The sequence below is a fragment of the Berghia stephanieae genome, chromosome 9 (genome assembly GCF_034508935.2).
Source record: "Berghia stephanieae isolate SIO BIC M18660-M18661 chromosome 9, UCSD_Bste_1.3, whole genome shotgun sequence".
NCBI classification, from domain to species: domain Eukaryota; kingdom Metazoa; phylum Mollusca; class Gastropoda; order Nudibranchia; family Aeolidiidae; genus Berghia; species Berghia stephanieae.
The window spans coordinates 41,214,170-41,229,420 of record NC_088368.1 but is presented as its reverse complement, the minus strand read 5'-3'; the positions used below and the strand labels follow the sequence as shown (position 1 = coordinate 41,229,420).

Here is a 15,251-nt window from a genome sequence, read left to right as displayed (position 1 = left end):
CATATATATATATATATATATAAAATATAAAGGGGATCACTCACTTATATGTGGCCAAAACATATCTTTCTATGGCTTTCATCCCCGTCGCAGTTGGCATATTGTCTGCAGAATCTGCGGACATTATGCCAACTGATGACGTGGATGAAAACCACAGAAACCTATGTTTTGGCCACATATAAGTGATCCCCTTTATATTTTATATTAGCTCTAATCATCATTATCGAGCATTTTCATACCTACGAGTACCAACAACACTCATAAATATATATATATATATATATATATATATATATATATATATAAATATACATACACATACATATTGAGTAATCAGATCTTAGCTCACGGTAATATAAAATGTAAATAATATAATGTATATTTGTATAATAATATTGTGAGTTGAGATAAGTATCACAGTAATAATAGTAAATAAAGTGCATCTGTAGACTAGATAAATATACAAGATGAAACAAAGAAGATTTACTAATAACGATAAATAGAATTAGTATAATAAATAATATCATATCACTATCATCAAGAGTTACATAGGCATAGGTCAAAAGACCTTTAAATACCCTATTGTTTTGTGTGTTTTTTTTTTTGTTGTTGTAAACAACACATTAAATACAATATAGTTAAAACAAACAAAATAAAAGATCAATTTGAGGTTTGTTTTATGTTATAATTATAAAGGTTTTTACAGGCTTGTAACACATTTAGGTCATATCAGTGCCAGTAAAAAAAGAATGTAAAATTCAGTGCTTCCTCCAAGAAATTGTAAAAAAGGAGGATTTTTTTAGAAGCCCGCCAAAGGAGGTGGGGGGGGGGGGGGGGCCGGCCAGGGTAATGCTCCCTCGGAAAATTTTAAAAATTGACATGCATATATGTTTATAAATAGCTCCTTTTATACTAAAGTTGAGCACTATTATTTCATGGTTTTTGTTTTTATAATTTATATATATATATATATATATATATATATATATACAAACAAAAGGTCAAGTTGGTGCATAAATAAAAAATTCCATTCATCGCATATACTCGTACTTCAAGGCATGGAGATCTCTACCAACCGCATTTATTTCAAAAGCATTTATTGTTCCAGCATTTAAAAAAAATAAATTTTTTTTTGGTATTAAAACCAAGTAGATTCCATGTCCTGATAGTACGTTGGATAAATGAGTTTTGTTGAATATTGGTAGAAAGCTTTGTAAAGCGTTTTGAGCACATTTATTGGAAATTGCGCTATGTAAAAGCTCATTTTGTTAGAAAATCTGATGATAAATATAACAACAAGGAATGAAGTGAGCAGAAAAGTGCAATGAGCTCAAGTAGTTGGGAGAGCAGTTCAAGATAGATACAGAGTTTGTGAAACACTGTTTTTGGGAGTGGTGGATAGATATCTCTGACTACCCTCTCTCTGGCCGGGCGAGTTGACGTACCAGTAAGCTCATGGGTTCGAGTCCCCATCGCCGCAAAGTTTTTTTAAAAATTCTCTATTGTCTTCTGGCACTTTTCTACTCATTTCATTCCTTGTTGTTATCCACATAAGAGCCTTCTCCACTCACTTTTCTGATGATAAATATATTTAAGTCATCACCTCGTGTGACATGTAACTATTTGGTTTTGCAAAATGGAATGTTGTGAAGATATGAGGATGAGTTAACCCTCTCCTTACCAGCCATTTTTAGAAATTTCCCCCAAAAAATTCATACCCACCCAAGACACAAAAATAGACTTTTCTTAATCAAACAAAAAAGTAACAAGTACATTCTATACAGAATGTTGTTCGGCAAAAATTAGCTCTACAACAGTGTTTAGTATTTATAGCTGTAATCAAAGCATTTCTTTAAATGTTGTGATGTACCAGATAAATCAGAAAGAGAAAATTGTTGGTTGAGCTGTAACAAATGTGACGATTTTCCTATGGTTGGTAAGGGGAGGGTTAATGTAAATGCTAGATGTTTTTCCTTGCATATGATGATAAGTGCTGGATGGAAACATAGAATACAAATACCAAGCTGCCAGAGATTGTGGTTGTTTTGCTTTTACAGCGCTTGCATGCAACATGTTTAGGTCATATCAGTGCCAGTAAACAGGAAGAAAAGTATGTACCTCCCTGCCCACTATGGGAGGTCAGGAAGGAATACGACATGCTCTATGCTACAACAATGCACATGTTTTGGAGGCATTTTGATTACCTGCCCTAGTCGTCTCTCCAACAGTATCTTCGGCACATTGCTACAACTTACAATATAATACTTACTAATACTATCATTATAAATATCAACATCATCATCATCAACCACATGTTTCAAGCTACAACAATGCATGAGTTTTGGAGGATTTTTGATTATCTCCCCTAGTTGTGGTTATAACAGTATCTTCGGCACTGTGCTACAACTTACAATATAATAATTATTAATACTATCATTATAAATATCAACATCATCATCATCAACGTTATCAACCGCATGTTCCATGCTATAACAATGCACGTATTATGGAGGCTTCTTGATTACCTGCCATGGTTGTCTCTATAACGGTATCTTCGGCATGTAGCTACAACTTACAATATAATAATTATTAATAACTATCATTACAAATATCTTCATCATCAACAACAACGCAATCGACCCCATGTACCATGTTACGTAGAAAATTTTAAGAAAAACCTAAAGGCTAATCTTTTTCAGAAATTTTTATCCTTGGCATTTTCTTATAGATGAGTAAATCATACGTTTTATTTTTTTTTTATTCCATTTTGTTGAATGTCAATTTCATTTTGTAAAACTTGCATAGTTAGTGTGTGCGACTGTTGTGTGTGTCTGTTTGGCTCGGTATAAATGTGTTTATGGTTTGACAAGTATATTGTAAAGTCCTTTGAGGCTTCGGCATTTAGCGCTATAAAAGAACACTTTACTATTATTATATGTTTGTGTTGAGAATATTGGCTATTAATCTTAATTGCTGGCTAACTAACTTCACGGAGTTGTGTGTGTTGGACCCGCGATCTCAAGTAGTCGGAAAGAGAGAGCTCTAATAATGACTAGGGTTACAGACAATCTTTTATGGGATCCTGGATAGCTCATATGGTAGAGTCACGCTCTCCCCAGCCAGGCGGAGTTGTCGTATCAGTAAGGTCGCGGGTTCAAACCCCCATCACCGCCGCGAAATTTTTATTCTCTATTGTCTTCTGGCACTTTCCTACTCACTTCATCTATTATTATTATTATTATTATTATTATTATTATTATTATTATTATTATTATTATTATTATTATTATTATTATTATTATTATTATTATTATTATTATTATTATTATTATTATTTATTATTATTACAACAACGCACAGGTTTTGGAGGCTTTCTGACTACCACCTCCATTCGTTGCTTCCCCAACAACGACATTGTTACGACTTATAGAATGAACTTCATTAAATCTATCATCATACATATCATCGACAACATCATCAGCATCATCATCATCAACGCTACCATTAAGCACATTCCAATCATCCAAAACCACAACATTTTGAGAAGCAGAGTTGCTCCCCATTCCACTCCCACCACCACCACCACCATCACCATCGCAACCTGCCTCACCATCAACAACATCCTTAGCATTAACAACAATACTCCCAGGTTGAGTTTCAGAAGCAGCAGCTGTAGCCGATGCATTGCTTTGTCCCTTGTTGTTCTTCTCCTTGCCCATATTATCATTGTTGGTCTTCGTTGCTTCCACAGCCTTTTGGTCTGTTTGGTGTTGTTGTAGCTTTCTCGATATCATCAGTCCCACCGAAGACAAGGATATAATGTTCTGAGAAAACCCAAAAAAAGACAACACATAAACAAATAAAACGATAGAAGGATGAAAAAGGTAGAAATTTATAAGTGGTTTTCAAAGATCAATGTAATAATAATAATAATAATAATAATAATAATAATAATAATAATAATAATAATAATAATAATAATAATAACAAAAATGATAATAATACTTTATTTATCCCAAGAGGAGGAAATGTTTGTCCAGACACACGTGTGCGTGTGTGTGTGTGTGTGTGTTAAAATATAGATATAAATAAACCATGTTTTTTTTTTTTTGGTTTTTTTGTTGCTTTAGGTCTCTTCCAACACAATTGAGGTTATATGAGAGACCGCTGAAACAAAAAAACAAGCAATCTAACAAAAATAGTACAAATGTAAATCAAAATCATAACCTAAAGATATCATAAGCTAAATTATAAATAACCAAGAACAAACAGGCAGAAGATTTACAGAAAAAAAAAATATCCCCTGTCAAAAATACAATCACAAACCAAAGAAACAGGATAGGCTAGTAAAGAGAAGAAGAAACGACATCACTATCGGATCGTACACCCATGCGAACATCATAGGTATATGATTCAAGGGTGATGCTCCCATCCAACCACCCGCAAATAAACCATGTGGGTAAACAACAAGCCTTCAAATGGCGACATAAAACACTATAAATTCAAAAAAGATAATGGCATAAATTAAATTTAATAAATAAATAGATTGTTAAATAAATGAATAAATAAATAAATAATAAAATAGATTAATCAATTTATCAATTAACTAATTAATTTTTCAAAAAAAAAAAGTAAAAATTAAGAATGACAGGGCATAAATATAAAATTAATATAAAGCAATAAAACCAATTCTAATATATATGAGAACATTTTTTTAAAGGGTTGTGCGGCGCTTGCAACACATTAAGGTCATATCAGCACCAGTAAAAAAGAGGAAAATGGGATAGTAAAAAGTTCTAGAATTACAATAAAGCATCCAAGAAAAGGGAAGACAAAGGGGATCTGGTTCAAATAGGGAACAGATGTAGATTCCAAGAGCACACCTCCAATGTACTTAGTTTGAGATCACCTAAAAGTCTTATCCAGACACAAGCACAGGTCCGAACTATGAGGAATACACTTAAATGTTTACAAATCATATAATATAATATGTAAACTAAACATGATACAATGCATAACAGAGAGATGATTTACAAGGAAAAAAAATATCATCTCCCAAAACTATAACTATATATTCGACTGTTTCCCCCTCAGCCAAGGACTCCGACCAAGGTCAGGACAAAACCAAGCAATCTCATTCCAAGACAAAGACAGAAAGCAATTGGAAAACAGATAAGAGGGGATAGAAGACACAGCAAGTACCTCCCTGCCCGGTATGGGAGGTAGGAACCTCACCCTGCCTCCCAGCCAGTACGGGAACATTATAAAATAGCTTAAATTAGTCGTTGTCGTAGAATTAAATGATCATAGACTTTAGGGAATGAGATGATGTGGACTGAAATAAAAATCAAACTGTGCCGAGTCCCAGTAACAATACTCATAATGCCAAAAATACAATTATTAAACAACAAAAAAAAGAAAAAGAATTTAAAATGGAGCATTTGTATAGCGTAATAACCATTCAACGAGCTCAAAGCGCTTTACATGGGGTCCCTAATAAACAGCAACTTTTAACATGATCGCCTTGTAGGTGATATTCCAATTTTGTTTCCGAAAGAAACAACGCTGTTAACATCAGATTCTACACCCGAGTAGGGTGAGAGAATGTGAGTAAAAAGCCATTTTCCAAGAACACAACTATGCGCCACTTAGAGCAGACTCAAACCATAGGCCTTCCGGTCCAAAGGCGAGGGTAACACCACCATAGGCCTTCTGGTCCAAAGGCGAGGGTAACACCACCAAACCAAATAGACATACAATGAATCGGTCAACATTACAAGAACCTAGAGCTAGAGCTTTTATATAGCGCAATAATGAGCTTAAAAAGAAAAAAACAAAAAAAACAAACAAAACATTTAGCTTTTATATAGCGCAATATCCACTAAAAGTGCTCAAAGCGCTTTACAAGGGGTCCCTGGCCAATAGCGACATGCAACATGTAAGACAGGACGTGACGCCTGTTAGGCGATATTACAATTTTTTCGGACAGAGACAACGCTGTCAATGGCCAGGTACTCATTTTACACCTGCGTACGGTGAGAGAATGTGAGTAAAGAGCCTTTTCCAAGGACTCAACTATGCGCCGAGCGCGAGGTTTGAACCCAGGACCTTCCGATCCGAAAGCGAGTGTCAGACCACAAGACCACATGGCAAAATCAACTAAATGTGCTCAGAGTGCTTTACAAAGGGTCCTGACTAACAGTAACACGTAACATGTAGAATGAGACATAACACCCGTTAGGTGATAATACAATTTTCTTTCCGAAAGAAACAAAGCTGTTAACGTCAGATTCTACACCCACGTAGGGTGAGAGAATGTGAGTAAAAAGCCATTTTCCAAGAACTCAACTATGTGCCGCTTTGAGCGGACTCAAACCATAGGCCTTCTGGTCCAAAGGCGAGTGTCTTACCACAAGATCACAAACCCACACCATTAATTCACTCAACCCTAACACCGACTATATCCGTAGTTTACCCAGGTGACTTTTACCCCATGCCTATTTATTACATTTTTTCTGAGACAAATTATAGGCGTAGTATCAAAGCTAATGTTTTTAGATTTTACATGTTAATGGTAGTTGAATACAACTATCTATGTACATGCTCATTTTTAATACATTTTTTTTCTAATTTTGAAAAGTAGCAAAAATCTCTAGGATTTGTTTATCTGTAGACAATACAAAAACCAACCTACCTCATTAGCAGGGACCAGAGGATTGTTAACACCTTTATTCTCATTCTCTATCTGTGCCATGCTGACTAAATTGTATGGAATTGTAGAGCCATGGCCTCTGGAAATAGTCAAGGGGGAAAAAGGGGAACAGTATTTATATTATTTATCTGTTTTTAAGGGTTTGACGGCACTCGCAAGTAAAAAGGAAGAAAATGAGATAGTCAAAAAGTTCTAGAATTACAATTAAAGTATCCAAGAAAAAGGAAGACAGAGGGGAGTTATTTCAAATAGAGAAGAGATGTAGATTCCCAGAGCATGCTATCAAAGTACTTAGTGATCACCTAAAAGTCTTCCCCTAACACAAGTACAGGTACCCACTAAGAGGAACACACTCAAATGTTTATAAACCATATCTATTTAAAGCAAAAATAATACAGTGCATAACAGAGAGATGATCTACAAGACAAAAAATACCATCTATAATACCATACATTTTGACTGTTTACCTCCCAGCCAGGGTATCGGGCCAGGGCCAGGACCAAGAGAGATGTTTTTTTTTGTTTTTAAGGGTTTTACGGCCCTTGCAACACATTTAGGTTATATCAGCGCCAGTAAAAAAGAAGAAAATGGATAGTAAAAAGTTCTAGGATTACAATTAAAGCACCCACAAATAGGGAACAGATGTAGATTCCAAGAGCATACCACCAATGTACTTATTTTGAGACACCTATAAGTCTCATCCGGACACAAGCACAAAATCCAACAGAGAGGAACACACTCAAATGCTTACATTATAAATTCAAAATAACAAATATAACAATATTACATAACAGAGAGACGATTTACAAGGAATAAAATATCATCTCCCAAAACAATAACTATGCATTTGACTGTTTCCCTCCCAGCTAAGACTCCGGCCAGGGTCAGGACAAAACTAAGTAATCTCATTCCAAGACAAAGACAGAAAGCATGTTGGAAAACAGATACAAGGGGAAAGAAGACACAGTGTATACCTCCCTGTCCACTATGGGAGGTCAGGATCTCAAATGTTTACAAACCAAACAAACTAGTATACAACAGAGAGAGATGAGTGACGAGAAAAAAACATCATCTCTCAAAATGATACTGTTTCCCTCCCAGTCAAGAACTCTGGCCAGTGCCAGGGCAATACCAAGCAATCCCATTCCAAGACAAAGACAGATAGCAAACTCAGAAAACATACGAACAGTGGTTTTCCAAAACTCCCTGTCACAGTAAAGATTGTTCACAATTACCTTATTAATTTTTATTTTAATAAGAACTGAATTCATCTCACTCCAGTAATATTTCGGTAGGCTTAGATAAACTTTACCTTCTAATATCAGATCATCTTTCCTTTTATAGCCTTCCCTCGAATTAATTTCTAATCAGTGAATACTTTTCATTTACATTCTGTCACGTAGCCACTTATTATAAAAGCTGATAGGTCTAACATTCTACACTCACTTCTCTCTACAATCTATGCCGGACGGCCAGCCACTCCATTCCTCATACATTGATATATCTGAAGATTTTTATCTTTTGGTACTTTGTGGATATTTTATCTCCACCATCAAGACGCCGGAGCTTTTACCTTTGACAGTGCAATCTTCAACACATCAAGGATCAAACCTGAGCCCGCTGTCAAAGAAATAAATAATTGATCCCTTCCCAACTGCCTGGAAGTGAAACCTTACAAACCTGAGCCAGCCGTCGGAGGAATTAATAATCCATCCCTTTCAACTGCCTGGAAACGTAATCTTACAAACCTGATATTATATCATCATAAGTTATGTAATATATTCACATTTCTATTGTAACTTCCACAATCACTATTTATCTCATTTAATTAAATTTCATCTGTCTTTTTATTTCATCTTAAACAAATCCTTAATTGTTTTTCATTTAAAGTAACTAGTATATTCTGGGGCCTTACTCTACATATCTTTATGCATAGTCGAGTAACTCTTTACTCACTTGAGACCATGACAATAGGCAAAAGATTCCACTCAGTGAAATACACTCAAATGTCAACAACTGACAGATGAGTGACAAGAAAAAAACATCATCTCTCAAAATGATACTGTTTCCCTCCCAGTCCAGGACTCTGGCCAGTGCCAGGGCAATACCAAGTAATCCCATTCCAAGACAAAGACAGATAGTAAACTCAGAAAACATACGAGCAGTGGTTTTCCAAAACTCCCTAACTCCGTTTTTCCCATTTCCAGATATAGAGGATTATTTCCCTTACAATTTCTTATTCGGTCTATTATTTTATCATGTTTAAACATCAAATTCACACAAATCTAGGAAAATTCTTGTGTCAGTTGATGCTTAATATAACATTTATTCTTCAATTTATATCATAGATGGAAAATATCAAAAAGTTGAGCTTTTATATAGCGCAATATCCACTTAACATGCTCAAGGCGCTTTACAAAGGGGTCCCTGGCCAACAACAACTTTTGACATTAAGGACAGGACATGATGCCTGTTAGGCGATATTACAATTTTTTTTTCGGAAAGAGACAACGCTGTTAACAGCCAGGTACTCATTTTACACCTGAGTATGGTGAGAGAATGTAAGTAAAGAGCCTTCTCCAAGGACTCAACTATGCGACGAGCGAGGCTCGAACCCCAGGACCTTCCGATCCAGAAGCGAGTGTCATACCACTAGACAACATATCTGCAAAAAGAAGAAAAAATCAACTTAACTAGTTTTGGAAAAGCAGCCTTCGTTAATAGGGGGATAGAAGACACAGAAAATGACCTCCTCCCTGCACACCATGGGAGAACAACACATCCCAGCCAGTCCAGTCCATACCTTTGTTTGTTTTGTTTTTGTTTTTAAGGGTTTTACGGCGCTTGCAACACATTAAGGTCATATAAGCGCCAGTAAAAAGGAAGAAAATGGGATAGTAAAAAGTTCTAGAATTACAAGTAAAGCACAAAAGAAAAGGTGAGACATAGGGGAACTGGGCACAAATAGGGATCACATGTAGATTCCAAGAGCATACCACCAATGTACTTAGTTTGAGATCACCTATAAGTCTCATCCAGACACAAGCACATGTCCCAACTAAGAGGAAACACTTAAATGTTTACCAATCATATAATATAACATGGAAACTAAATATAATACAATGCATAACAGATAGCTGATTGACAAGGAAAAAAATATCATCTCCCAAAACTAATACTATGCATTCGACTGTTTCCCTCCTAGCCAAGGAATTCCAGCAAGGATCAGGACAAAACTAAGAAATTAATCTCATTCCAAGACAACGACAGGAAACAAATGGAAAACGGGTATGGGGGGATAGAAGACACAGCATGTACCTCCCTGCCCACTATGGGAGGTCAGGATCCCCACCCAGCATACCTTTGTGATAAGACATGAAGGACGTCGTGTGATGCTGCAGTCAGGGCCAGGTTCTGGCATGCCTTGCATCGGTACGTCCCCTGCATTCCCTCCGCATCCACGACGTGCGGACGAGGGTTCCTGTTCCCTCCAGAACGTTCCAAACGCTTCCACAGATTGTCGTCCATACAGATGGAGTACGGTAGGGTATGGAGATAGAGAGGATCCGCTTTTGAGTGTTCAGACTGTCATGACAAAAAGGAAATAAGATAACAATTATGATATTGTTTTTTTCTGTTTGTTTTTAAGGGTTTTACGGCGCTTGCAACACATTTAGGTCATATCAGCGCCAGAACAATTATGATTAAAAAAAAAAAAAAAAAGAAAAAAAAAAAGAATTTTAAAAAAACAAAGAAAAAGCTTAACGTGCTCAAGGTGCTTTACAAAGGATTCCAAGATAACAGCAACCTTTGACATGCAGGACGAGACATGACTTGGACAATGGGGGGGGGGGGGATGTTAGAAAAAAAGGTCTAGATTTCTATCAGGATCGATCACTGTTTTTTTTTTGTTTTTAAGGTTTTACGGTGCTTGCAACACATTAAGGCCACATCAGCACCAGCAAAAAGGAAGAAAATGGGATAGTAAAAAGTTCTAGAATTACAATAAAGCATCCAAGAAAAGGGAAGACAAAGGGGAATTGGTTCAAATAAGAAACAGGTGTAGATTCCAAAAGCAGTCCATCAAAGTACTTAGTTTGAGATCACCTAAAAGTCTCATCCAGACACAAGCACAGGTCCCCGCTAAGAGGAACACACTCAAATGTTTTACAAATCATATATAATATAAAGAAAGCATAATACAGTGCATAACAGAGAGATGATTTGCAATGAAAAAAATATCATCTCCCAAAACTAACTATACATTCAATTGTTTTCCTCTCAGCCAGACATCTGGCCAGGACCAGGACAAAACCAAGTAATCTCATTCCAAGACAAAGACAGAAAGCATGTTGGAAAACAGATATAAGGGATAGAAGACACAGTAAGTACCTCCCTGCCCTCTATGGGAGATCGATCACTGTCACTTTGCATGAGAAGCTAGTGCTCTGCCAGTGGACCTATCAGAAACTGAACACTACCATGATAAATATTAATGGGTGAAGAGGACTGGTATAAAAAAAAAAAATACAACAGTAAATCAATTAGTGACACTAAGGTGTTTGTTTGTTTTTGTTTTTAAGGGTTTTACGGCGCTTGCAACACATTTGTGACCATCCGTCTCAAAACGGTATTATGTCGGGATGATTCACGACCCAAAATTGTAAATTTAGAAGTAGAATTCGGAGAAATCGGACCTGAGAAGTTTTTGCAAAGCAATAAATAGTGTTTAAATTCCACCATGACGTAGAGAAAGTAAACCTAAGTTTGGTATTTGTGGATATGAACTCAATTTCCCTACTATAGTGTATCCCGACATAATACCGCTTTGACACAGTGGGTCACATTTAGGTTATATCAGCGCCAGTAAAAAGGAAGAAAATGGGATAGTCGAAAGTTCTGGAATTACAATTAAAGCACCCAAGAGAAAGTACATAGGGGAACTGGGCGCAAATAGGGATCAGATGTAGATTCCAAGAGCATACCATCAATGTACTTAGTCTGAGATCACCTATAAGTCTCATCCGGACACAAGCACAAAATCCAACAAAGAGGAATACACTCAAATTATACATTGAAAATAACAAATATAATAATACATAACAGATATGATTTACAAGGAAAAAAATATCATCCCCCAAAACAATAACTATGCATTTGACTGTTTCCCTCCCAGTTAGTTTGTTTTGTTTTTAAGGGTTTTACAGCACTTGCAACACATTTAGGTTATATCAGCGCCAGTAAAAAGGAAGAAAATGGGATAGTAAAAAGTTCTAGTATTTCAATTAAAGCACTCAAGAGAAAGCAAGACAAAGGGGAACTGGGAACAAATAGGGATCAGATGTAAATTCCAAGAGCATACCACCAATGTACTTAGTTTGAGATCACCTATAAGTCTCATCCGGACACAAGCACAAAATCCAACAAAGAGGAATACACTCAAATTATACATTGAAAATAACAAATATAACAACACATAACAGATATGATTTACAAGGAAAAAAATATCATCTCCCAAAACAAAAACTATGCATTTGACTGTTTCCTTCCCAGCCAGGACTCCGACCAGGGCCAGGAAAAAAACCAAGTAATTTCATTCCAAGACAAAGATAGAAAGCACGTTGGAAAACCGATATAAGGGGATAGAAGACATAGTATGAACCTCCCTGCCCGCTATAGGATCCCCACCCAGTCTCCTCCCAGTTAGGACTCCGGCCCGGGCCAGGACAAAACCAAGTAATCTCATTCCAAGACTAAGACAGAAAGCATGTTGGAAAACAGGTATTATGTACCCCTGCCCACTATGGGAGGTCAGGAACCCTACCCAGACACAAAGGTGTTATAGGCTGTAGACTGTATACAGTAATGAACAAGATGAATATAACTGGTTCGAAATGAAAAAGAAAATACCAATCATTGAACGATTCGGGCTCAAAAATCTTCTCCAGCAAATAACAAAACCGACTTAAATTCATTTGTTTTCCTTATTGGTTGAAGAAGGGTTTGAGCCCAAAACTTTCTATGTTTGGTATTTTTTGTTCTTTTTCAAAACCGTCTCATATATATATATATTTTTGTTCAGTATTTTGTGAGTGAATTACCTCAATCAAATAAATCACAGTGCTATCCTTGTTGACACGCTGTTTCCCTAACACGGTGTGTAGCTCTTCCAGCAACGACTGCGAGCACACCAGCTGATCGGAGACAAACACGATGACGACGTCCGAGGATTCCAAATGTTTGGTGCGGTCTAGCTGGTTGAACGGTTGCAAGTGGGTGATCAGGTCCGGTGCTAATTTCTTAATGATGGCCGACATGATAGCTGCGAATTTCATACAGTCTTGGGCAAAAAGGAACATGACAGAACCTGAGAATAAGATTATATCAGATCATACCATAACATACGAGACTTTATATAGCACAATATCCACTAAATGTGCTCAAAGCGCTTTACAAGGTGTCCCTGGTCAACATCAACATTTAACATGTAGGACGGGACATGACGCCTGTTAGGCGATATTACAATTTTTCGGAAAAACACAACGCTGTTAACGGCCAGGTAATCATTTTACACCTGAGTACGGTGAGAGAATGTGAGTAAAGAGACTTTTCACAGGACTCAACTATGCACCGAGCGCGAGGCTCAAACCCAGGACCTTCCGATCCGATAGCGAGTGTCATACCACTAGACCACATATGTCACCCTTCGCCTCGAAACTGTATTAAGTCGGGATGGTTAAGATGTTGAAAAATGAATTTATAGCCAGAAATATCAGACTCGTTTTTATGTTTTATGTTTTTAAGGGTCTTACGGCGCTTGCAACACATTAAGGTCATATCAGCGCCAGTAAAAAGGAAGAAAATGGGATAGTAAAAAGTTCTAGAATGACAATTAAAGTGCCCAACTGGGTGGGGATCCTGACCTCCCATAGTGGGCAGGGAGGTACATGCTGTGTCTTCTATCCCCCCGTACCCGTTTTCCATTTGTTTCCTGTCGTTGTCTTGGAATGAGATTACTTAGTTTTGTCCTGATCCTTGCCGGAGTTCCTTGGCTGGGAGGGAAACAGTCGAATGTATAGTTATAGTTTTGGGAGATGATATTTTTTCCCTTGTAAATCATCTCTCTGTTATGCATTGTATTGTGTTTTCTTTATAATATATATGATTTGTAAAACATTTGAGTGTATTCCCCTTAGTGGGGGCCTGTGCTTGTGTCTGGATGAGAAGTTGGGTGATCTCAAACTAAGTACACTGATAGTGTACTCTTGGAATCTACATCTGTTCCCTTTTGAACCAATTCCCCTTTGTCTGCCTTATTCTTGGATGCTTTAATTGTAATTCTAGAACTTTTTACTATCCCATTTTCTACCTTTTAACTAGTGCTGATATAACCTAAATGTGTTGCAAGCGCCGTAAAACCCTTAAAAACAAAAAAACAAAGTGCCCAAGAAAAAGTAAGACATAGGGGAACTGGGAACAAATAGGGATCAGATGTAGATTCCACGAGCATATCACCAATGTACTTAGTTTGAAATCACCTATAAGTCTCATCCGGACACAAGCACAAAATCCAACAAAGAGGAATACACTCAAATGCTTACATTATAAATTGAAAATAACAAATATAATAATACATAACAGAGAGATGATTTACAAAGAAAAAAATATTATCTCCCAAAACAATAACTATGCATTTGACTGTTTCCCTCCCAGCTAGGACTCCGGCCAGGGCCAGGACAAAACCAAATAATTTCATTCCAAGACTAAGACAGAGAGCATGTTGGAAAACAGTTATAAGGTGATAGAAGACACAGTATGTACCCCCCTGCCCACTATGGGAGGCACCATAACATATCATATGTACTAACGAAAGAGTGAAAATGGAGAGGCTTCCACGTTTATTTGTGTACTGTTGTGCTGACAAAGGGTTTGTACCCGAAACGTCCATTGTCTGTTTTGTTCCCATAAGAAGCCTCTCCATTTTCACTCTTTCGTTAGTATTTTACTATCACCGGCTTCAGGCATCCCCTACTGTTTTCAACAAATCATATGTGACCCTTCGCCTCAAAACCGTATTAAGTTGGGATGGTTAAGATGTTGAAAATTGGAATTTATAGCCAGAAATATCAGACTTCTGTTGAGTTTGTATGTTTTATTGAGGAGAATTTTAGGGTGCAAATGCCAACAATTTATATTTTTGACCATTTTAACATTTAATTCAGCTTTTAAGCATCTGGTTTGTTCCGACATAATACCGTTTTGAGACGATGGGTCACATATCAGTAATGCCTATGAATATCCACGGAGCGTGAGGCCGTAGCTTTGCAGCTGGGAGGCGAGTTTATTGATCCTTGAAGTAGAGAGCAGTGGGGGGGGGGGCTGAGATCGAGAAAATAAAAACGAAAGTGATAATGGAGAGGTTTGACACTCGCTTTTGGATTGGAAGGTCCTGAGTTCGAGCCTAGCTCAGCGCACAGTTGAGTCCTTGTAAAAGGCTCTTTACTCACATTCTTTCCCCGTACTCAAGTGTAAAATGAGC

General features: G+C 37.0%; 2 protein-coding genes across 2 annotated transcripts in view; both read right to left on the bottom strand.

The window, feature by feature from the left end:
• The window catches only part of LOC144979237 (uncharacterized), a gene marked incomplete at its 3' end in the record, with an annotated part of 269,055 nt that overhangs the window by 41,682 nt on the left and 212,122 nt on the right, over nucleotides 1-15,251 (bottom strand). The window lies entirely within an intron of this gene.
• The window catches only part of LOC144980253 (uncharacterized), a 22,818-nt gene continuing 8,573 nt past the window's right edge, over nucleotides 1,007-15,251 (bottom strand). The window contains exons 3-6 of the mRNA XM_078927876.1: nucleotides 12,814-13,079; nucleotides 10,074-10,297; nucleotides 6,695-6,791; nucleotides 1,007-3,824 (exon numbers count right to left, since the gene is read on the bottom strand). Of these exons, the coding sequence (XP_078784002.1) occupies nucleotides 3,345-3,824; nucleotides 6,695-6,791; nucleotides 10,074-10,297; nucleotides 12,814-13,079 (1,067 nt within the window). The 3' untranslated portion in view covers nucleotides 1,007-3,344. The remainder of the gene's footprint in view (nucleotides 3,825-6,694; nucleotides 6,792-10,073; nucleotides 10,298-12,813; nucleotides 13,080-15,251) is intronic.